Source organism: Mytilus edulis, chromosome 2 (genome assembly GCF_963676685.1).
Source record: "Mytilus edulis chromosome 2, xbMytEdul2.2, whole genome shotgun sequence".
Classification (NCBI taxonomy): domain Eukaryota; kingdom Metazoa; phylum Mollusca; class Bivalvia; order Mytilida; family Mytilidae; genus Mytilus; species Mytilus edulis.
In genome coordinates, this window is record NC_092345.1 from 106,698,713 (window position 1) to 106,722,267 (window position 23,555).

The 23,555-nt window shown below is 32.2% G+C and overlaps 2 protein-coding genes across 3 annotated transcripts in view; one reads left to right on the forward strand and one right to left on the reverse strand.

The window, feature by feature from the left end:
- Nucleotides 1-267: 267 nt before the first annotated feature.
- On the forward strand, nucleotides 268-22,845 carry LOC139513876 (cyclic nucleotide-binding domain-containing protein 2-like). 2 transcript variants are annotated; one of them, XM_071302805.1, is made up of 13 exons: nucleotides 268-387; nucleotides 9,004-9,607; nucleotides 10,420-10,605; nucleotides 11,552-11,721; nucleotides 11,972-12,131; nucleotides 14,040-14,188; nucleotides 15,160-15,238; nucleotides 15,401-15,466; nucleotides 16,061-16,199; nucleotides 16,855-16,949; nucleotides 17,852-18,025; nucleotides 21,031-21,191; nucleotides 22,088-22,845. In XM_071302805.1, exons 2-13 carry the CDS (start codon nucleotides 9,047-9,049, stop codon nucleotides 22,653-22,655), a joined length of 2,508 nt encoding a protein of 835 aa, XP_071158906.1. In that variant the 5' UTR covers nucleotides 268-387; nucleotides 9,004-9,046; the 3' UTR covers nucleotides 22,656-22,845. The 2 variants fall into 2 exon arrangements, with proteins under 2 accessions (XP_071158906.1, XP_071158907.1); XM_071302806.1 differs by lacking the exon at nucleotides 268-387 and having other exon boundaries at nucleotides 8,906-9,607; nucleotides 16,858-16,949.
- LOC139513875 (integrin alpha-8-like) overlaps nucleotides 22,668-23,555 on the reverse strand; it is a 38,266-nt gene continuing 37,378 nt past the window's right edge. Inside the window, exon 21 of the mRNA XM_071302804.1 lies at nucleotides 22,668-23,000. Coding sequence (XP_071158905.1) covers nucleotides 22,839-23,000 — 162 coding nt within the window. The 3' untranslated portion in view covers nucleotides 22,668-22,838. The remainder of the gene's footprint in view (nucleotides 23,001-23,555) is intronic.

The window sequence follows — 23,555 nt, forward strand, 5'->3', positions numbered from 1 at the left end:
ATTTCACAAAATATTCCTTTGTGGAAAGTACAACCTTTTTCTTTTTATAATTGTAATATTGGTAAGGGGATGGACCAAACTGAATAAATTGTACAAAGGAAATTAGACTTCATTTTCTATAACGAATCACACCGTTTTGCTTCCACGTGAAAAAAAACCAACATCATTTATTATCCGAGAGAATAGACGAATGTCTAATACTAGTAATAATTTTTAATCTGTAGACGAACCGTTTTGGATAATTTTGCGTTTATCATACGTTTTTATTTGAATGAACAGAAAAAGAACATTTCTATATTTTATGAAATTTCAAATGTGGATTATTAACGAATTTGTAGATAAGTGACTTTTATTCTAATTTTTACTAGCTGTCATTAGAGATGGAAGGTAATGTTAGTAACTGTTAGTTTTATATGTCAGTATTGTAACAACACATGGGATTATTTTTTTAAGATACTTTAGATATTTAAATTGGTTTCTTTCTTTATATAATATCGAAGTATCTAAAAGATGCTATTTGCATGTCTATAAACGTTGACATGCCTATGCAGTGGTAAAACATACTTAAACAGTGATCCGACATCTCTAATCTTTCTTTTTTCCACGCATTTATATATCTAGTACAAACTCTCTCTCTCTATCTATATATATATATAGATAGATCTCTATTTTTCAAAATGGAAAGAAAGAGTTTTGGGGTATTAACAGTCTCACAAACATTGACTCTGTATAACCTCGCGATAGACAGGAACTTTACCATAAATGCTGGTAATTATGGTTTTTGTATGTTAAATGTAGACAACATTAGTTGACCGATGTTCAAATTTCATAAATCGACTAAACAGAAACAAATAAAAGTAACAAACAAAACTGGGGGATCGCATAATCTCCAAAAAGGTGCAAAACCGATGGCGCCGGTCGTTATAAGCTTCTTCTGGTATGCTTACAACATCAGTCATGCGAATCCACTTTCGGTCAAACTATCTATTGAATCGGGCACAATCGGTTAATTTGCCAATCAGACAACTATTAGAATGTATTTAAAGGTCTAAAACCGCGAAAATATGTCGCTAGTGATTTATGATACAGACACATCGCTAGGGCAGATCCATCCATTTAAAAAAAAAGGGGAGGGTGTCCTAACCCAGGAAAAAGAGGGGGGTTCCAACTACATGTCCCCATTCAAATGCATTGATCGTCCCAAAAAAGGGGGGTTCAAACCCCCGGACCTCCTCCTGGATCTGCCACTGTATCGTAGTACAGTATTTATAGAATTACAAGAGTAAAACAGAAGACACCTAATTTCCCCAACAATTCTATCGAAGGACATTTCAAATCTCCCATATGAACTTGGTTTTGACATTTGAAAGCTTCTCAAAATTAATCCAAAACCAAAAAAAGATATGCAACTTTGAATCGTCATGTTTTTAGCCATACATTATCGACTTGATGATATCAAAATGTATTTGGAACCAGGCTTAAGAAAGGTCATTGTACTAAGAAACCAGTCTAAAAAGAGGTCATTGTATTAACACAAGTTATACGCTTCTGGGCGGTATTTAAGATTTGATGAAAAGGTTCTTGCGATTAACATTTCCGTTGTGATAAAAAGTAAATATTGAGGGGGTTCTCATTCGTTTAGAAAAGGTGCAAAATGCACATCTTTCACTACTTACGTACATTTTGTGAAATTAGAGATCTACAATATTGCTATACCTTTTTATTGGCTGTTACTATGGAAATACAAATGCTACAGATTTCATCTTTTTTCGATATTTAGATGCAGGACAACGAGTTCTAAATGTATACAACACTTCATCACAGTTCGAAATACCACCCGTTTACACGAGTATTTAAATTTTAAATACGATAAAATATCGAATGATTTCCAATATCTCTACCATGTCTAGTACATGAATTGAATTCATAACTTGCGATGAAATCATCGATGGAAATGTCCGTCCTCTATGAACAGAATAATTGTAAAATTATTAGTACCTAAATTGCTACCTTTGATCAAAAAGCAATTTACTAAAAAACTTCATTTCACAGTCATTTTCTAAGTGATATTTTATTTCAATCTGAATCTATGTAACAATAAAACGTTGAATGCAAAACGCATTTCGTGTTTCAGATCTTTTTTATTAGTAAGGGGATGAACTAAAGTGTCTTTGGCAAACTTTGATACACGAATGTTATAAAGCATTCTAATTTCAGGTTAATAAAAATTGTTTTAATGACTGTTTCCAACTTATTTGCCTCTCTGTATTCGTGTTTTGTTAAAACGTGGAAATCCGACTTTGTAGACTTGTGTTACTTGCAATGGGGTGTACGTGTCATGCAAAATGGAACATATTTACAAATCAAAGTGTTTGTATTCACTCGTTAATTGTGACCTTTCATGTTTTATCATATGCATTTTAAACGAATTAGTTTTTATAAAATTTAGTATCATTGCTTAAAAATTTGTATTTATATATGGTAAAGAAATAAAGAAAAACTACTAGTATAAGATTCTAAAGAAAAAATATGTTTAAAGTGCACCGAATTAAACACTCCAAGCATAATAATAATAATAATAATAATAATAATGATAATAAATTCTTTATTTAACGAAGGTAACTCATTTAACATACAATTGTTACAGCGGATTCTATCGAGTGTGTAGCCAAATGTGATATATTTGGTTAGCTTGCTTGTTAGCTGAACCGTGAAGTCATTGTTCGTTAAGGTAAACAACCCTACTTTAAGAATAGACTCATCTGACAGAAAATCAATCGTTCTGTCTGTTGGACTATGCTACTTCGAAAGGAGGGTAGTATACCTGACCTTATAACGACTTCACGGTGCAGCTAACAAGCAAGCTAACCAACGATATTACCTTTCGCTACACACTCAGTGGAATCTGCTGTAATCTCACACAAAGCCTTAACTCACACATTTGAATTAATAATTCACTCTGTACCGTACTTGATCCACTAAGGGTGCAGCAATGGATGCATGAACTAAAATATGCTGTAAGGTAACAAAATCGATGATCATCGACCGGTTTAAACGGATGATTCCATATTTTATTATGAAGATTGACGTTTCCATATAATTTTAAAAAGTATGTAACTTTGAAGTTTGACAAATCCATATAACTTTAGATATTTACCGTAACTGAAAATGCCGCCAAAAACTACAAAATCCGGCAAACACTTTTCCGACCTTTGCTCGTTTATAAAGGACAAATGCAATGATATTAAATCTGATAACGCATCAATTGACGATACATTAACTGCTGTAAATGACAGATTTGTTAGAGATAGTGAAAAATTGACCGAATCTGAAAAGACTGCTATGAACGTTATGTGTATGCTTATGCCGATGGTCGATGCTCTCATCTCAAGTAAACGGGATGAGACGCTTGTGCTTCACGAAACTAAAATAAACAGACTACAAGCAGGAATGAGGAATAACGAGTATTCAATGGACGCTTTGGCTCAATATTCCAGGAAGGAAAATGTACGCGTTTCGGGCATCAAGGAGGTGAATGATGAAACGGACGAGAACATCATTGACTCTATTTTAAATATTGGAGCTGCCATGGACTTCCAGTTGAACCCTGTAACAATCGTGGATGCCCATCGTATGGGAAAAAAGTCTCCGGGTAAAACCAGACAAATTATCATTCGCTTCGCCAACCGTGCTACAAGGAACCGGTTCATAAGTAATCGTCGAAAGCTTAAACAGTCCGAGGATTTCAAGGGTGTGTTTATCTCTGACGACCTAACGCCACTAAGATTCAAGTTATTCCAGATGGTGCGAAAACTGGAAGATGTGAAAAACGCTCATACACGGGACGGGAAGACTATTTGCACGATGAAAAATGGGACTAAAGCCATTATTGAATCTCCCGATGACCTTTTTAAACTTGGGATTGACGAGATTGATCACCATGCTCTTGGATTAACTGAACTATAGAGGTGCAGTGAAGGGGAATACTCCGAAAATGACGACTCCTTAAATTCTGATTCTGTGAGTGACGTTACGCGCAGTTCGAATGGTGGAAATGATGTAAATATTACGCAGAGTGATACCGAAAGTGAAATTTCTTTTTCAGATTCATTTTTGAAAATAAAAGTTTTGTCCCTCAATGTTTGTGGCCTAGCTTCTAAATTAGGTAACCCTGATTTTGTAGAATTTATATCATTGTATGATGTAATATGTTTAACAGAAACAAAAATTGATAAGTATGATGTTATTGATGTTGATGGTTTTTCTTTGTTACCTTCTGTTGTCAGACAAAATTGTAAATCTAGGTCTGGGGGTATATGTGTTCTAGTCAGAAATTGTTATTATAAATATGTTCAAATTAATGATCAAATTACATGTCCTAGTCATTGTGTGTTATGGTTTACTATTGATGACAAATTACTGTTTGAAAAAACTTTATTTGGTGTTGTTTATATTCCACCTGAAAATAGCCTTTATAGTAATATTGATATGTTTACTGAAATAGAAGATATTATTGTAGATACAAACTTGCAGGTCTGCTTACTTGGTGATTTCAATGCTCATACTAAAAATGCTAATGAATATGTTGATATTGATAACCATATACTAAATGCTTGTAATATTGCAAATGATGATCAAAATTTGATAAACAAACTGCATATTCTGGAAGAATGTAATGTGTCTCCTGTTCGCTACTCTAAAGATAATGGTAAAATTGATCATTACGGCAAGAGATTACTGAATTTATGTAAAAGTACTCAATTGTTCTTTGTAAATGGTCGTTTTGGTGCTGACAAGGGTGTAGGTCAAACTACATGCAACAATTCTCTAATTGACTATGTAATTATAACTCCTGAATTATTTAGGGCTATTGTAGACTTTGATATATTGTCATATGATCCTATTCTAAGTGATGTGCATAAACCTGTATGTTTAAAATTATGTTCAAATATTAGATCTGACTGTGTTCAGTGTGGCGTCACTGGTAGTTCTAGATCTGACTGTGCTCAGTGTGCTGATACTACCAGTAGATCTGACTGTGTTCAGTGTGGAGAAAAAAGTGATAATGAATCACATATCAAACCTAAATGGTTTAGAGACCGGGCTGCAGTATTCCAAGACAACCTAGATGTTAACAAAATAGATGAACTTTCAGTTAGACTGGGAGACATTGATCCCAAAAATACAAACATTGTAACAATTAATGATATAGTTGAAAATTGTAATAGTATTATTAAGAATGCTGCTGAATGTGCTGATATGTTGATTAAAACTACTAGCAATGTCAAGAAACATGGTTGTAAAAAATATAATCATTGTAAAAAATATTTTAACAGTGAATGTTATACAAAACGCAAAGCTTATCGTAAAGCAAAAAAATACCATTATAGAGTACGTTCTGTTGTTAATCACAATGATTTGGTACGTAAAAGCAAGGAATATAAGAATATACTGAAAAAACAATTTTGTGAATTTCAAAAGGCGTTTATAGGTAAACTCAGAGGTCTGCGTACCTCAGATCCTAAATCATATTGGTCACTACTAAATAAAGGTTGTGAAAAAGGTAAAGCTACTCAGCAAAAAGTAGCTATGAATGTATTTTTTGATCATTTTAAAAATTTAAACAATGTTGTAAATGATATTGATATTGTTTTACCAGATAATGTTACAGAATATAATACTGTTATTAATGAGCCTATAAGTGAAAAAGATGTGTTAGATGCTATAAAAACATTAAAGAACGATAAAGCTTGTAGTAATGATATGATATTAAATGAATTTTTGAAACATGGAGCTGTCAAATTATTGCCTGTTTATGTCAAGATTTTTAATATTATTTTTGAAAGTGGTATTGTACCAGATTCTTGGTCTCAAGGTTTTATATGTCCAATATACAAAAGCAAAGGTGACCCCGCAAGTGCGGACAATTATAGAGGTATCACTATACTTAGTTGTTATGGAAAACTATTTACATGTATTCTTAATAACAGATTATTCAATTACCTTGAATGTTTGGGTTTATTATGTGAAGAGCAAGCTGGTTTTCGGAAAGGCTATGGTACTGTTGACCATATTTTTAACTTAAAATGTCTTATTGATATGTATTTATTTAGAAGGAAAAAACTGTACTGTGCTTTTGTAGATTATCGAAAAGCTTTTGATTCTGTAAACAGGGTATTATTATGGCAAAAACTGTTACGTAATGGTATTGACGGTAAAATGCTTATTATTGTACAAAACTTGTATAAAAATGCTAAGTCTTGTGTTAGATCTGGTAGCAACTTTTCAGAATTTTTTGCCTCCAATGTAGGAGTTAGACAAGGTGAGAATCTCTCACCTTTATTGTTCTCAATTTTTCTAAATGATTTGACAGATTTTTTGTCACATGCTTATAATGGTCTCTCTGATATATGTAATATGTCTCATTTATTATTTGATAATGATGATATTGAAGTTTTCTTTAAATTGTATTTGTTATTATATGCTGATGATACTGTTATATTTGCTGAGTCTGCTACTGAATTACAATCTGCATTAAATGCCATGTACTTGTATTGTGAAACATGGAAGCTTAGTGTTAAAGTAGCCAAAACCAATATTGTGATATTTTCAAAAAACAGACAGGGTGAAAACACTCAATTTTTCTATAACAATGAACCAATAGCTGTGTTAGATGATTTTCTATACTTGGGTACAGTTTTTTCTAGAAAAGGTACTTTTCACAATAATAAGGCTAGACTTGTACAACAAGCTAGAAAAGCTATGTTCTATGTTTTATGTAAAGCGAGAAAGCTTAGTTTGCCAATAGATATTTTGTTACAATTATTTGATGCAATGGTGGCACCTATTTTGTTATATGGTGCAGAAGTATGGGGTTATGAAAATAATGACATTATTGAGTCTTTGCATTTAGAATTTTGCAAGTATATATTAAAGGTTAAAAAATGTACGCCAAATTATATTGTATATGGCGAACTTGGTAGAACACCCATGTCTATATGTATTAAAGCTAGAATGGTTGGTTTTTGGCAGCGAATTTTAAATGGCAAGAAAGAGAAAATATCTCGAACATTGTATGATATGTTGCATAAACTGAATGAAGGTGATGTGTACCATTCTAAATGGTTATTATATATAAAGGATATTTTAATTGAATGTGGTTATGGAAATTATTGGTATGACCAATCTGTATTAAGAAATATAAACCTGTCTAAAAATGTAAAGCAAGTTCTTCATGAAAAATTTGTAGAAGGTTGGAAATTACAAGTATATGACTCACCGAAGTGTATAAATTACCGTATTTATAAATCTGATTTTAAATTTGAGAATTATCTCACTGTACTTCCACCTGATTTAATGTATAATCTTACTAAGTTTAGATGCGGTAGCCACAAATTGCCAATTGAAGCTGGTAGATTTTTTAGTATCAATAGAGCTGAAAGAATTTGTGATCTTTGTAATAAGCAAGAACTGGGTGATGAATTTCATTATATATTTAATTGTAACTTTTTTACGCAAGAAAGACTAAAGTTTATACCTGATCATATATATAAAAACAAAAATACTGTAAGCTTGTCAAATTTAATGAGTAGTCAAGATAAATATGTACTTGTTGGATTGGCAAAATTTTGCAAAATTGTTATGTCTGTATTTAAATGATAATATATGGATATTACTCTTTCATCTGCATACACCTACTTCATATGTATATATGTTAGTTCATGCATTACTGTTGTTTGTTAAATTTATTGTTTGTTAAATTCATTGTACTATTATGCCTCATGTGAGGCCTTTAGTGAAAATAAAAGTTTCAAAAGTTTCAAAAAAGTTTCATATAACAATCAATGCATATAGAACAATAATCAATAGATATGTACACAATTACAAATATATTTTTAACAAAGATAAAGGGGAATTGAAAATAAACTCATCAGGCATAACACATTATAAAACGTAACTTATCTCTGAAATCAGCTTTTGATAGCACACTGACGTTCGACGAGACTAGCTTTATCAAAAGTTAGAATGAAATGATTTATAGGATGACTACATAATATATGACTACATAATCGTATATTGATGTCAGTTGATGTGTAATAATTGTCTTTTAAGACCGTATTAAAGCCCAAAATCCTATTATCATGCGGGACAAAAAGCAGCATTAAAAATTCAATGCAAGTTGTCAGAAGAAAGAAAACGAAACTTATCACATCTACAACATATTCATGGTACATAGAAAATAAAATGAAATATACAAATAGTTTATGTATTATGGCTGTCAAAAGGACATACATCGGAGATTTATTTCCTACGCTTCATCTATTCTGACTTTTCAATAGACCAGGTGAAGGGCTACGCTTTTTGTTAAGTAATGTTATGAACTTTTGTTATCCAAAATTAACATGAATATTAGGTACTTACAGGACAGATCATCTTCAGATCATCTACAAAATCTTATCTTTAACGAAAAAAAATTGACATAGGAACACATTTCTAATTTTGAAATGGAAATTTAAAGAAAAAACTGTACTGAAAGTGCAAACAATGTAACACAGATTTAGAATTCCTAAATGGTCACCATTAATGAGATATATATATATATATCTACCAATATAAACCAATATATACCAAATAAAGCTTAAGACTCTACTGCAAGATAAAGGGGAATTGAAAATAAACTCATCAGGCATAACACATTATAAAAGTTAACCTGCGTACATCACAAACGTAACTAATCTCTGAAATCAACAAAATTCATTTAATTCAAGCTGGTTTCTTCAAAAGAAAAGGGTTTATAAAGGATCTATATTTATAAACATTTGTTGTCGTAATAAACAGCGAATGAAGTTAACAAATTTAGATTCGATATCAGTTATTCCATACACACACACGTTTAGAATTTTAATTAACTTTCAAATTTAAATGGTGGAAAAACATATTAAGTGGTAAAGAAATGCTAGTATGCAATGTTAAGGTTTAATTTATCTTTTTCTACATGAACAGAACGTTTGGATAAGGTATATTTGGAAGAGGAGAAAATCTCAGCATGGAAGACCATATCCAACAATGTGAGACTCAGTCGAATGCATTGAATCAAAAGAGAAAAGTTAGACTTTTACATTCGGCGCCTTGTAACCATAAGGGAAACAGAAAACGCGAGACTAGATCAAATAGCATCATCATCAGAGAGCCCAGAGTTGATCGAGACCAGATATTATATAGCCCTACTGTAACACCGAATTCTAAAGAAACCAGAAAAGAAAACGCCCGTAGCAGACCCCACAGTGTTATGTCAGGAAAAACTTCATCATCCGATGTTTGGTCGTCAAACAATGATTCCGTTTCTCTGTATATCAGTAAACCTGGATTGGCTAAACTAACAACTGTGCCCAATCATTGTGGACTTTCGAGATCACTGACATGGAATGCAAAAGATTGTTGTTATTGGGGAAGTACTACAGTCACAGAACAGCTGAGAGAGAAATACCATCAGAGAAAACTGAAGAAAAGAGATCAACCAGGATCAGAACGACAGAGATCCAAAGGTGGTGTATTCACACTACTGGATGACGATAAGGAGACAAAACAGGTGGAAGTACCGGGGCAGGTAAATACATGTATATATAAACACATTCGAATTTTAGAACATATAACTGAAATCCTCAACCTATATGTACACACCATACTTGATATGCATAAAACTATATAGATAAATTTATCATAAATACCAGGACTAAATTTAGTGTATACGCCATACGCGCGTTTCGTCTACAAAAGACTCATCAGTGACGCTCGAATCCAAAAAAGTTAAAAAAAAAAGGCTAAATAAAGTACGAAGTTGAAGAGCATTGAGATACACAATTGAAGATGATTATAAGACGTTTGATATAAATCATTGAGACAACAAACCAACGACAAACGACGTAACGTTACTGGGTCAGGTGAATATACGTATATAACAAAATGGAATATATTCCTGAATTTTTGAATTTCCAATCTATATACACACCATACTTGATATGTAATAAAACTATCTAGCAATATACAGAGAAGTAAAAATTGGAGAGGAAATAAGATGTTTAATACAATCAGTGAGACAGCAACCCCACGTTGAAAGTAACAAAAAATACATCTAATGAGCAACATATAGCTTTCAAAGATTTACAGGTTTCAAGATGTAAATCGCACTGAGTCTGAAGAAATATTACAATAAAAGAATACATACACACATGGCTGTTTTTTGCTCTTTGGTCGGGTTGTTGTCTCTTTGACACAATCCCCATTTCCATTTTCAATTTTATAACAGCGATGTGAATGTTCTAGTTAGCTCCGTCTCTCTGCGACTTTGAAATGAAGCACATATGTAAAAGTGCTGTTCATTTACGATAGGTGAATTTAATTTACAAAGTTATATTTAAGGCTATAAAACGTTTCCGAACGGCTGTGATTGTAGTAAAACTTGTAATAAGATGGTTTGAAGCGATTACAGAAAACAGCTATACAAAGACACCACGAACGGCAGCAGAACATCAATATTACACTTTATATACAAGTTTAGAGGCTCAAAAGCTAGCATTTAACAAGAACTTGTTTGTTCGTGAACAAGTAAGTAGTTGCTTACATTAGAATTTCTCGTAAAATATCAAACAGACAGTTCAGCTCTATAACTTCAACCCTGTCCCTTACCTGGAACAGTGGATAACACTACAGCATAAGATCACTGTTAAAGGGCTTTTATCATCAGAAAACAACACATTAACAAAAGCACAAAAGACCTGAGAGTATAGTGTTAATTATCTTTTTTTAGTTCAGATGTATTTCTTTTTTGCCATGGCGTTGTCTGTTAAATTTTTGACTTATGAGTATTGATGTCCTTTTTTGGTATCTTTTTCTCCCTTTTAAATCGGTTACTTTTTAGAATAAGTTTAATTAATGGGACAAGGTTAACCGGATCGTATCTAAATTTACGGACCCAATAAACAACATCACCGTCCTATATAGTCAAGTTGGAATCCAGTTTTCTTTTATTGGATGGGGGCATGCCAATTGTCTTCAATTAAAAATCGGCCTTCTTTTACTTTAAGGGTCCCTATACTTTAGAGTAACAGTTCATTCATGGTTAGGTTAGGTTAGGTTAGAAGATGTTTTAGGTTAGGGTTAGGTTTTAGGATTAGAGCTAGTGTTAGGTTTATGTATGGGCTAGGGTAAGGTTTGGGGTTTAGGAACGTTTAGTATAGCTCTATATGGGTTGGGACCCCTAAAGTAAAAGAAGACCTAAAAATCAACAACGGTGAAATAAAGAAAAAATAGCCTAGATCACTGTTTCCCAGGTCCAACTTTTTATTTTCCTTTGTTAACATAGTCCGTTCTGGATGCAATCTTACCGTAAACATTATTATCGTCTATAAGATTTTCACTTCTAGTACTTGACAGGCATAGCCGTTTATTTTCCCGCTATCATTTATATATCTTTTTTTTTAAACTTTTGCTACATAAATGCAACTACGTTTCATTTTTATTTTATTCTTAATTTTGCTAAACTATGTTTAAGGCATTTGCGCGAGTACCAAAATGGGCATCACACATACTTGGAACAGAACCACAGGAGAGGTCAGAGAGTGATTGTAGACGTATCCATGCTTTGCTTCGTGGATTAAAGAGCTTTGACAAATTCACAGAACAAATCCAACTGTCGATGTGCAAGAGCTTCAGCTACCAAAGGTAAGGTGGTCAAACGGAACAAGTTCAACTGTCTATGCGCAAAAGTTGCAGGTACCAAAGGTAAGGCGATCAAGTGCAATCAAAATTCAGAAAAAAATGTCACCAGTGGCTAAGGAAAATAATAAGCATTTCAACTACATATAATCCATGCGTTGTGAAATTAAAAATAATAGATTATTGCAAAACCATTTTGTTCATAAAATAAATTCAGTTCTCAAATAATATCTGACTTTTTTCACTTTATTTCCAGGGTAAAATCCGGTCGAGTTATACTTCGCCGAGGACATGTCGGGTTTAATTATTACTTTATCTATTCTGGATCTGTGTTTGTCAACATAGAAGACGTGAACATAGATGGAAATAAGTTTGACAGGACAGTATCGGTTCTTGTCAGAGGAGATGCTTTTGGTGTGAGTTTAATTTCTTATGTCAGTTACATTTCCATAAATAGCAAATATATACAGAAAAAAAAAGATTCAATAGCCTATATATGTATGTTGTCGAGCTTTTCTCCTGTTTCGTAGCGAGTACAAATAAATTTTAGATTTTCTGACAATATACACATATTGTGTTTATTCTGAAATTACTCCGAACACATGAAAATTTAGTTATTAAAATCTAAATCATTGTCTCTAATTTCTCAAAGAAATCTTTAGTTGAAACGCTGACGGCGAAGAGGACCCCAAAAAGAACTGGTTTGGAAACAGAAATATTCATATTACCACTCGCTCAACATGGAAGTTTGGTAACAGGAGACTTTATTTGTACAAGTACAAATAAATCAAAAAATTATTTGTATACCTGTAATTTGCACAATAGTTGGCTCATTGCAGGATAAATATATATAAATAGGAAAACAAAAATAAGGCTGAAAATGGCATTTTCAGTCATATTTTCCCCCCTATTTTGCCGGTGCACAGCGTGGACAAAATTTAAAAACTTTTCAATATATATTAATATATACGGATAAAATCTGTGTCAAAAAAAAATTCAACTGGGATAAAGATAAGTGGGGTTAATTTGTTGAATTTGGAAGTATACTTTTTAACAAATTGTCGGAATTCCTATGGGAACGAACTGCGCCTCTCATTGTCGACCTCTTTTTTCATACACGTGTCATAACAAGGAGATCAAAGAAGCCAGATCAATTTATTTTACATTCAGAAATATTGATGATGTTCTTTTCATTTAAAAATAAAGATTGGGGTTCCATTGATATATCCCCCAGAACTAGAAATTAAAGAAACAACTGTTACGACTTCCTCCGTTTCATTTTTATAAGCCTGGTATCTTTGATAATTATAAAAATGTCGAAATGTTCTACTGTATTTTTTATTTGCGTATTTCTCTGTTCTGAATGTTCTTTCATTTATTTGTACTGTAGTCCTGTCATTTAAGTGTTATATTTAACATTGCCATAAAAGTACGAGATTCGGCTAGCCACAAAACCAGGTTCAATTCACTTTTTTTCTCTTAAAATGTCCTGTACCATGTCAGGAAAATGGCCGTTTTTATCTTATAGTTTGTTTCTGTGTGTATTGCATTGTCGTCTTTTTTTTTGCAATTCAGCGTTTCTGTTGTTTCGTTGTTTTCCTCTTATAGTGGATGTGTTTCTCTCAGTTTAAGTTGGTAACCCGGATTTGTTTTCTCTCAATCGATTTATGACTTTCGAACAGCGGTATACTACTGTTGCGTTTATTTTAGAATTACTCAAATTTGACATGTGCTGTCATCTCAGTACCAGAATCTTTGAAAAGCGAGACGATTTTAATTTTGAAATTATCAATGTCCCCGTCCTTAGTAGCAATATAACAACTTAACCTGCATATTCGACATACATTTTCCAACTCATTCGGTATTCAAGAGAATGCAGCTGCTACTCAGACTTTATTTAACGTCACCAGTGTCTGAGCAGAATATTGATGAACAACGGTTATGTCAAAGAACATCTCGTTCTTTTTCTAAAACTCTGTCTCACACGGTATCTTGAGATCACAATGTGTCGAGATTACTCCAATGAGTCAATGAGTTAACTCTGCATTTAAAAGTTATCTTTGTCAAATTGTTGATAGGTTACTTCAATGAATCATCTCTGCAGCACATTGTTTAAAGGAGGCCACTCTGTGTCGAGGTTACGAAGTCAACTCTGCAACACAAGGTATCAGGAGTTAACTGTTGAAATCTATATAACAGGAACTGGCTCTGTTGCAGAATATAGGAGAACAGAATCAATAACATGCCGGGAAAACTGTGATCTGTATTGCAGGCACATGTCTGTTTCGTAGACTGTAAAGTTATTGTTCTAATCTATATTACAGGAACTAGCCCTGTTGCAGAATATACGGAGAACAGCATCAATAACATGTCGGGAAAACTGTGAATTACTGTATGTTGACAAGGAAACTTTTGCCAAAGTTTGTCCGCAAATATTTGAAAAAGAAATGGAAGAAAAAGAACAATTTTTGATGTAAGCTATTGAAATTCAATGTTGATTTGCTTTAGTAACTAAGATTTGAACATGGTTGATTTATCCCAAAGTAACACAAAAAATAGGCATACAAAGATAAAAAGAAAAATATAAATTCATCTTAACTTTCCCTATTGTGACATTTCCATTTCTATGTATCAACATGCCATCAGTATCTGCATAGGAAGTATAAGTATATATGAATTCGGTTGATACGATATTTGAACGCTTGCATTATGTCTGTTTGGGTTTCCTTCTCTCGATTTTGTCAATAATAATAACGGATCTATAAACAATTTTCATACAAGTGTGAGGTATAGCTAGCTATTAAACCAGGTTTAAAACACGATTTTCGTCAGAAAATGCCTGTACACAGTCAGGAATATGACAGTTGTTTTTCACTCATAAACCGTTGATCGCTAGCGTTTGGTTTGTGTCAGTTTTAAGGACTTCCCCTTTTTGCATTTGCTTTGGAGTTTCAAGAGTATCACGTGAACGCACTCGAGTTGCTATTCGGAACAACTCTTAGTAACTCAAGGGGAAGGCCCTGACTAAGCATAAAAAAAGAAAAAAAAATCTGATTGGTTTGACGTCATTCAAGGATTTCTCGAGTTCAACCCTGGCTCAGTGAGGGTTGGAACCGGGGTAAGAAGGATTATCTCGAGAGTTTTGAGTAATCTCGGATTGTTGAAACCCGAGTTAGTAAAGTTAACTCTAGAGTTTCAAGTGAACTCAGACTTTTGAGTTTGAATATACCTTTGATATCTTTCACCTATTTTTATACTAAGTAGTTTATATTTAATTTTTCATGTTTATATGCTTGTATAAATATTGTTAGTGTTATCATAAGCTTCAATTGGCTAGTTGATATAGTATACTATTGCTGATGCATTGAAATGTAATTGTGATGATATATTATGTATATTGTATCAGGATGAGTTTATCTTATCTTTATCTAACAATTCTTGTAGGAGTTTACGTGTATTTAGAAACGATATTTGGAATAAAGAAATGTTAAAAGGACTTTGTGCTGATGCTCAAATCCAACAAGTAAGTGCAGACAGTTCAAACAGTTTTATGTTGTATTTATTGCGGTTTAATTTATATATTGCCTTACTTTAGTACCATGGTTGGAATTGAGTAAAAATACTTTTTATAATATAGTAATTGAAGGTGTAAATGACTAATTGTTTATATTTATCATTGTGACAGTACAAAACCAACAAAGTGGTTTCAATAGACAGTGAAGATGAGGAATGGATTTACATCTGTATGGAGGTAGGATATTTGAAAAAATAGTAAATAACAAAAATACCAACTCCGAGGAAAATTTATAAACAGAAAATCCTTTATGCTTAGTCCGTTTCTGTGTATGTTAAATTTTAATGTTATGTCGTTGTTCTCCTCTTATATTTAATTCGTTTCCCTCAGTTTTAGTTTGTTACCCCACTTTTGTTTTTTGTCCATAGATTTACGAGTTTTGAACAGCGGTATACTACTGCTGCCTTTATTTATCTATTAAATGAAAAAAATGAAAATCTCAAACACATCATTTTGGTTAATGTACAAACAGAAATTAAGACTTCTTAAAAAAAATAATCACATATTGACATTGAAACAGATATTTAATTATGAACGTCTACTATTGAGAATGTTTCCAACAAAATGCAAGATGCATGAAATAATCTGCATCATCTTTGTCATCACACTCTATTTTCATCATAAGATGATATGTGTAATACAAACTTGTTTTCACTACAAACGATGATAACAAATACAAAATAATATTATACAATAGAAAGAATTGAAAGAAGACAGGAACGTCAATTGATTCTCAGTTATTTGAATATGTTATCAACATTACATCAACAGGGTAAATGTTCAGTAATTAGACGATTGGAGTTGGATAAGACACATCACCACAGAAAGAAGGAAAGACATTCAACACCAGTTTTGTCAGATGAAATTATAAATATTATAACCAATATCAATAAAATCAACGAAGATGAAGGTTTGTATATGTGAATAACTATGTGATGATATTTTTATTTGAAACGATAGTAACGTGGGGAGTAGGTTTAAGAGACAACATCTTTTATCCTTTTCAAAATAAATATTATACTAGTATCTAAAATAATTATAAAATTACTCGGACTTTTAGGAATATTTGGTCCTCAATGCTCTTTAACTTCGTATATTATTTGCCCTTTTTACCTTTTTTTATTCGAGCGTCACTGATGAGTCTTTTGTAGACGAAATGCGCGTCTGGCGTAAATACAGAATTTAAATCCTGGTATCTATAATGAGTTTATTTGTGATGAAACTTTTTTTTGTATAAGATGAGAAACTCCAACACCTTACTGTCAGTTCAATAGAGACCCAAAACAGTTGCCATATGAGGAAAATACCAAATGCACAACAATCAGAATTTAAATGTAAATATTAGACAGATACTTAATAAGACCTGCCAACAAACGATCGTCAATATTGTGCAAAAGTCTAGTAATACTAAGAATTTAAAATACAAATTAAACAATGAAAACAGCTACAATTGAATACTTTAAATGGGGTAGGTCAGATATTTGAATCTGCAATGATATCTTTATTAAAAGATTCTATGAAGTATTTGAATTTATACTGACTGATAACTCTGCATGTTTTATAAGAAGAGGAAGAGGAAGAAGAAGACTCGTCTGATGAAGAGGCAACAAAAGAAAGAATGTTAGAGTCAATGGCACTAGATTATAGACGTGACGGAAAGGTGAATAATTCTCTCTATATGTTTTTGTCAATTATCTTGCTAAGGATATTATCTACTATCTAAAAGTGTTCCCTTATACTACTTTCGGAATGAATTAATATTTTTTCAGTCCATGTAGAAATAACATCAAATATGTGGTACATACTGAATAGCCCACATAGCGTTTTAATCTAAAAAGTGTGCACAACATATTTGTGTTATTTCGAAAAGAAAGAAACAATATTACAAGCATTTCTTATAATCTAATTTCAAGTTCCATTTTTAAGGAGTTTTTATGCCTAAATTTTGACCTTACCGAATGAGATTTATAACCTAAATTGTATTTGATAGGATCAACATGAGATCACTAACATTATTTAGTGGGATGTTTATGATGCTCAGACTTCAGTTTTCTATTTAGTTTTGTTGACTTCAGTTTTTTTTTAATTTGATTCCAAAGATTTATGGTAGAAAATGCTAAAATATGAGACACTGCGAATTATTTCAGATGAACAGTATTGTACATATTTATCTTGAATATCGATAAACTGAGACCATGTGATAGACAGCTAACTTGTGGTTAAACAACTACATAATGTTGTTGATTTTAATATGTTTGCTGGCGCCACACCCTTGAGTCCATCTAGCATGGGTCAAGACCTTTACGTTCAATTTCAAGAAAAAGCGATAATATGATATATAGTTCTGTCTCTGTATATCATCCTTAATTTTTAGAACATACGACATACAAAGACTCTATGCATATTTAGTGATTTTTATAATAATCAAGTTTCAATTTCAATGAATAAATTAAGTAAATATTTTTATATTTTTCTAATACAAGGCCACTTCTTGTTTTTTGTCCATGGATTTATCCGTTTGAACAGCGGTATACTACTGTTGCCTTTACTTCTCTCTTGCAGCGTAAAAAAATGGAAGAAAAAGCTGACGACAACAAAGAAGTAGAAAAGAAGAAGTTGATGTCCTTGACAGGTCCTACAACTCTGACATCGTTAATGACCCAAGATAAGAAAAGCAAAGATGGAAAGGATTATATTTATGTTCATATAGGTGAACTAAAGAAAAACGAAATATTTGTAAGTTATCTCATAAAGCTCTTTTTATTAGAACACGACGTTATGAAAATTATACAGTCAGCAACAACAAATTGTGTCTTTAGTTTTCTATGTTGGGTTTTGTTTTCAATTATTTGTCTGTTTTTTTTTCTTTCTTCATTTTTATGAGTTTGAATGTCATTCTTGTATCTTTCGCCTCCCTTTTATACTAAGAAACAACAGACGTTTATCTCATAATTTAATTTAAGAAGATACAAATCAAATTAAAAAACATCAAAGGTGGAAATTGATATGTAAGCATCACATGCTTTGCTAATCCACCCAGTCAAAATGTCACAATGGATAATATGATATAATCGCTAATTTACAGATTATACAAGCAATTCGTGAAATGGACTGAAAATTATATGTGATGTCGGTTTCAGTCGTTTATTTCAATTACTCCTGTCGAAACAGTGTTTTGTATCAGTAACACAACCCTGTTATAAAGTCCGTATAGTACGTACAAGATCGAATCGTATTAATCATATCACCTTGCGATAGGGCAAGGATACTGATGCAAAAGGTGAGATCGTATGTCATATATTCTGCTAAAAGAAATGTCGATTTCTTATCATAAAATCCAAGAAGCTATTTTTTTAGTTGAGCTTCTGTATGCATTCTACTTCATAAAAGTTGGACATTATGAATGCACCATTAGAATCTCTTGAAATACCAACTACATGTTGAAATATGAAATAAAAAATATTTTATCAAAATATCTAGCAATTTTATTGTATCATCTTTTTTGTATTAAATGTCGAAATCAGTGTGGTTCTCAACAATGCAAGATTGTAAGAATATATGTCTTACACTGTTGATTAAACATCAAAAATTAACTTCATACGAATAATGGAAAAATCCAGATTTGAACGACTTTCTTAATGGTCTCATTGCCTCGTTTTAGAATATTTCCAACTATTATCACCAATTCAATTTTGTGTCTACATTAAATACACAAAATTCGGGCGATATCTTTCTGCGCCAAAATGAACTCATTTGCGCTACAACTTATTTGCACCAATGCTACTATTGCGCCACTCCAATTTAAGAATGAAAGGTATCATTTGCGCCAATAGAAAAATCATCTAATTGTGCCAATTTTATGAATATATATTTATTTTTAATTATACAGTTGTATATATCAACTAAATGATTGATTCCCTCCTCGATCGCTCTTTTATCAATTTTTTAATTGTTCTCCATCAAGTTTGAAGAGCTCTGAATTAATTTGTTTAGAAGGTAGCTCAGATAATATATCAGTTGCTTTTCGTTTGCAAGCTGCTCTTAAAATCTGTCTTTCTATTTTTGAGTATTCTAATGAAATTTAAATGCCTACAATGAAGCACAATGCGACTTATTGTGCATCTCTATCTAATTTCTCAATTTCTCTCAAACAAAAGCCTGACAAAATGTGTGTGCTTCGACAACGATGACATGTTTTGCTTGATCCAACTCTATTTCTCGAACGATACATCAGACATCTTTACATATGAATAACTATTCTGTTAATGATATTTTCTTACTTTTGATGAGACAGGGTTCAGTCTAATCTAAAGTTGATAGGTCAATTATAGTACATGTAACATGTATGGTAAAAAATATACAGGTAATTGTGGCGCATTTATTGGTGCAATTAATACCATCAGAAAAATAAAGAGTGGCGCTATTAATACCTTTTCAAAACTGTAATTGGCGCAAATTCATTCGGACCCAAAATTCTTAGTCTGTTTGTTTTTATAGTTATTAAGATTATAACTCAATGTTGACAGCTGTTCCCTAATTTTTGACATTTTTATCTATTGTGTCTGTTTGCTTGGTTCACATATAGTTGTCAATATAATGTTATGTTAATTTTTTCCATATGGAAATTGTTCGTAAGAGTTGTCTTTCATTTATATTCTCAATTATGTTGTATAATTCTTTCAGATTTATGTTTTATTTATATTTATATTTAAAACCAAAAAAAAAGCGTTTCTGTGTGAGCTACATTTGAAAATGCCTGTACCAAGTCAGGAATATTATAGTTGCTGTCCATTCGTTTGATGTGTTTTATCATCTGATTTTGCCATTTGATTAGGGACTTTCCGTTTTGAATTTTTCTCGGAGTTCAGTATTTTTGTGATTTTACTTTTTACATTGTCGTTTGGTTTTTTTGTTGCACTTTAGGTGTCATACCACCAATTACTCCCTCAAATTTAGAACGTATGTGAAAGTAAGCCTACTCGGACAAAAAATAGTGCATTTGATGTCATTGTTTACTTAAACTAACCAACAAATTGGCAGAAATGAAACTTTTGGTGAAAGAGAAATATATTGAGACCATTTTGAGCAAAAATTTACTTGTTTATGAGTTTACATTCAAAATTGAGGATTAATGTAGTCCATAGTATACTAATTTAAGATTTCCAGAAAACCAGGGGTTATTTTTAGTGGTACCTCTATTCGGAAGACCTTTTCTTTTCTATATGATTTTAAACACCTATTGAAAATTGGCATGTAGAAAGCTGATACATGTACAATTCAGGATATACCTGGTTTCTATGAAGTTAAACTTAAGGTAAAATATTTAGAAAGCTGTGAAAATTGTAAAATTTGGTTGAACAGATAGGGACTTTTAATTGGTGGTATGGCACCTTTAGTATTTCTGTAATTTCGTTGTTTTCCTCTTATATTCGATGTGTTTCCCTCGGTTTGAGTTTGTAACCTCTTGATGGTGCATAAAACGTTTTATAGTTTGCTTTACCTCTCACTTGTATGACAGTCGCATTAAAACAACATTTGATAAACGTCATGCATCTGTCGCGTTTTTCTGGAATATCAGGAACGTTCAAAGCCCAATTTTTGAAGGTAGTAATGTATATGAACCGACTCAGTTGAAGAATGAATGCAACAGTATTATACCGCTGTTCGAAAGTCATTTTAATCGGTTGAGAGAAAAGGTTTGTGGGATGTAAGTTATTTGGTTTATATTTTATATATTTCAGAATTTTTACGCTATTTTATATCCATCGAGAGCTCCTCCTCACAGCTCGGTGATTTTAGTCAGCACCGGCTCAACGTTAATGCGGATTAGGAGAAAAGTGTTCTTTAAAATAGCTACAAGAGAAGCTAAAGCTTTAGCCAACAATGTTGCAAAACTTGAAAGGTATTTTATTAGTTACAAACTAGATTTAGTTTATAAGAAGTTTGAAAATTCATACAATGATTAAAAGAAATCACAAATCAAGGTAACACAATTTGAGGGAATCACACGAATTTCATAAAAGAGCAAGATTGGGTACGTCTACAAAGGTAAATGGATCCTGCTGGGAATGCATTACCCGCCATGAATCTACACATAGTCAAAATGCCACTATCGGAAATAGGTAAAATTACACATAAGACGACTAATCTTACATCATACGATTTAGATTTAAAACATGTCTTCATAAGAAAATGCCTATACCAAGTGAGGAATATGTCAATTGTTATCCATTCGTTTGATGCGTGTAGCTTTTGGTTTTGCCATTTGATTAGAGACTTTCCGTTTTGAATTTTCCTCTGAGTTCAGTATTTTTGAGATGTTTTTACAAATATGATATCTTTTCAGTAATGATAAGGTTAAATACTTAATGTACAGGTACTTTTTTGCAAATTTCCTGTATTTTACATGGACATCGTCAAAGAATATTAAATCTTTATATAAAAAAATGCAAATTAAGATATTTGTATCATCTAGCTCAGTTTAAAAGATCTTGGGATCAAGATAAAAAAAAAAGATGAGTTATGCTATCCACCAATGACAATGAACGTACATGCAATCATTAATCATCAATATAAGAAGAGTGTTCGAATTACAGATGTACCCGAGTCTTTTGATAAGTCCTTAACACGGGACCCTATATTTCAATTCATAAGTGTAACATTATTTGAATTACTTGATTTCCTTCCTGATACATTTGTTCCGTGTCACTTTTCATAATGTTCAATCGTCGTGAGAATGACCGATATTAGAAAATTTAGCCTTACACCCATTTTAACTAGCTTGATTTAAATTTATAGATTTGTGACTGACGAACAGCTTCTTGAAGCCTATAAAGAGATGGCCAGCTGGGATGAATTCAAGTATCGAGTTGTACAAGAATCTGTTGGCCCAAACAAAGAAAACTTGAGAAAGAAGCTAACCCATCATCAAATACGCGTAGTTCATGAGCGACGGGAAAGGTCACACAAATTGTTAAAGACACTAGAGAAAAATAACAAAATCGCTAAAAAGATTGAAGAAAAAGAAGATAGCGAAGAAAGAGAAAAAAGAAACAAAATGTTGGAAAATTTGAGACTAAAACAGAAGTCTGTAAGTGAACAACAGTTCCAACTGTGTAAAATTGTAAGGAAGGATAGAAACGATACCGTAATAGGCAGACGCACAGTGACTTCATCGATGACATCAGCACAACCGGTTAATCCAGTGCTACAAGAAATCCGTGACGTTCGTGATGCACCTGCATTGGATTGTTTACCGAAAAGGAGAATGTCAAGGAGATATTCACAAACAACATCTTTAGGTGCCTGTTTACCGCTTCCATCCGACAAACCAATACCAAGCAACTTCTCATTAGATTATAAATGACAAAACTTCACATAAATAAACGTACAAATTCAGATTTATTAAGTTTCAACAACTGCAGATAATATTTCATTTGTTAAACAAATCCAATGATTTGACAGTTGAATTAATGTTAATGTTAATATGTTCATAGTATTTTTAATATCTGTATCAAACTGTGTGTAATTTATCTGAAATAAATGTCCTCTACGTTTCGTGCAAAATTACTTCATCTGATCGCGACATTACTTTGGACAAAGCTTTTGATCTAGCATTTTCAAGCCTTTGCGTTTTTCGTTTCTCATAATATTGGCTCTTTCTCTTATATTCGTTCACTTGTTCTCTCTTTTTCCGCTTGAAGAATCCAACCTTTAGGAAAGAAAAACAAACAATTTTGTAAATATACTTTCGGTCAAATTTTCAGTTTAAATCATGACTAACTGTGCACCACTTATTGCGGACCTGTTTTTGTATTGCTATGAGTTACAATTTATGACAAAAATAAGCAAAGACCCATCGAAACAACATCTGATAAACAAATTTAATAATACTTTTAGATATTTGGATGATATTTTGGCTCTCAATAATGACGACTTCAGTATGTATATTAAAGAAATTTATCCTGTTGAACTTACTTTAAATAAAGCTAATACTAACAATGACCACTGCCCTTTCCTCGATCTTGATATCTATATCACTAACGGAAAGCTGAATACTAAAATTTATGATAAAAGAGATGATTTTTCATTTCCTATCGTTAATTATCCATTTTTAGATGGTGACGTTCCCTTGTCACCATCTTACGGTGTTTATATATTTCAACTTGTACGATTCGCTCGTGTATGTAACAATGTTTTAGATTTTAACGAGAGAAATTTATGTATTACTGAAAAATTATTACACCAGGGTTTTCGATATCACAAA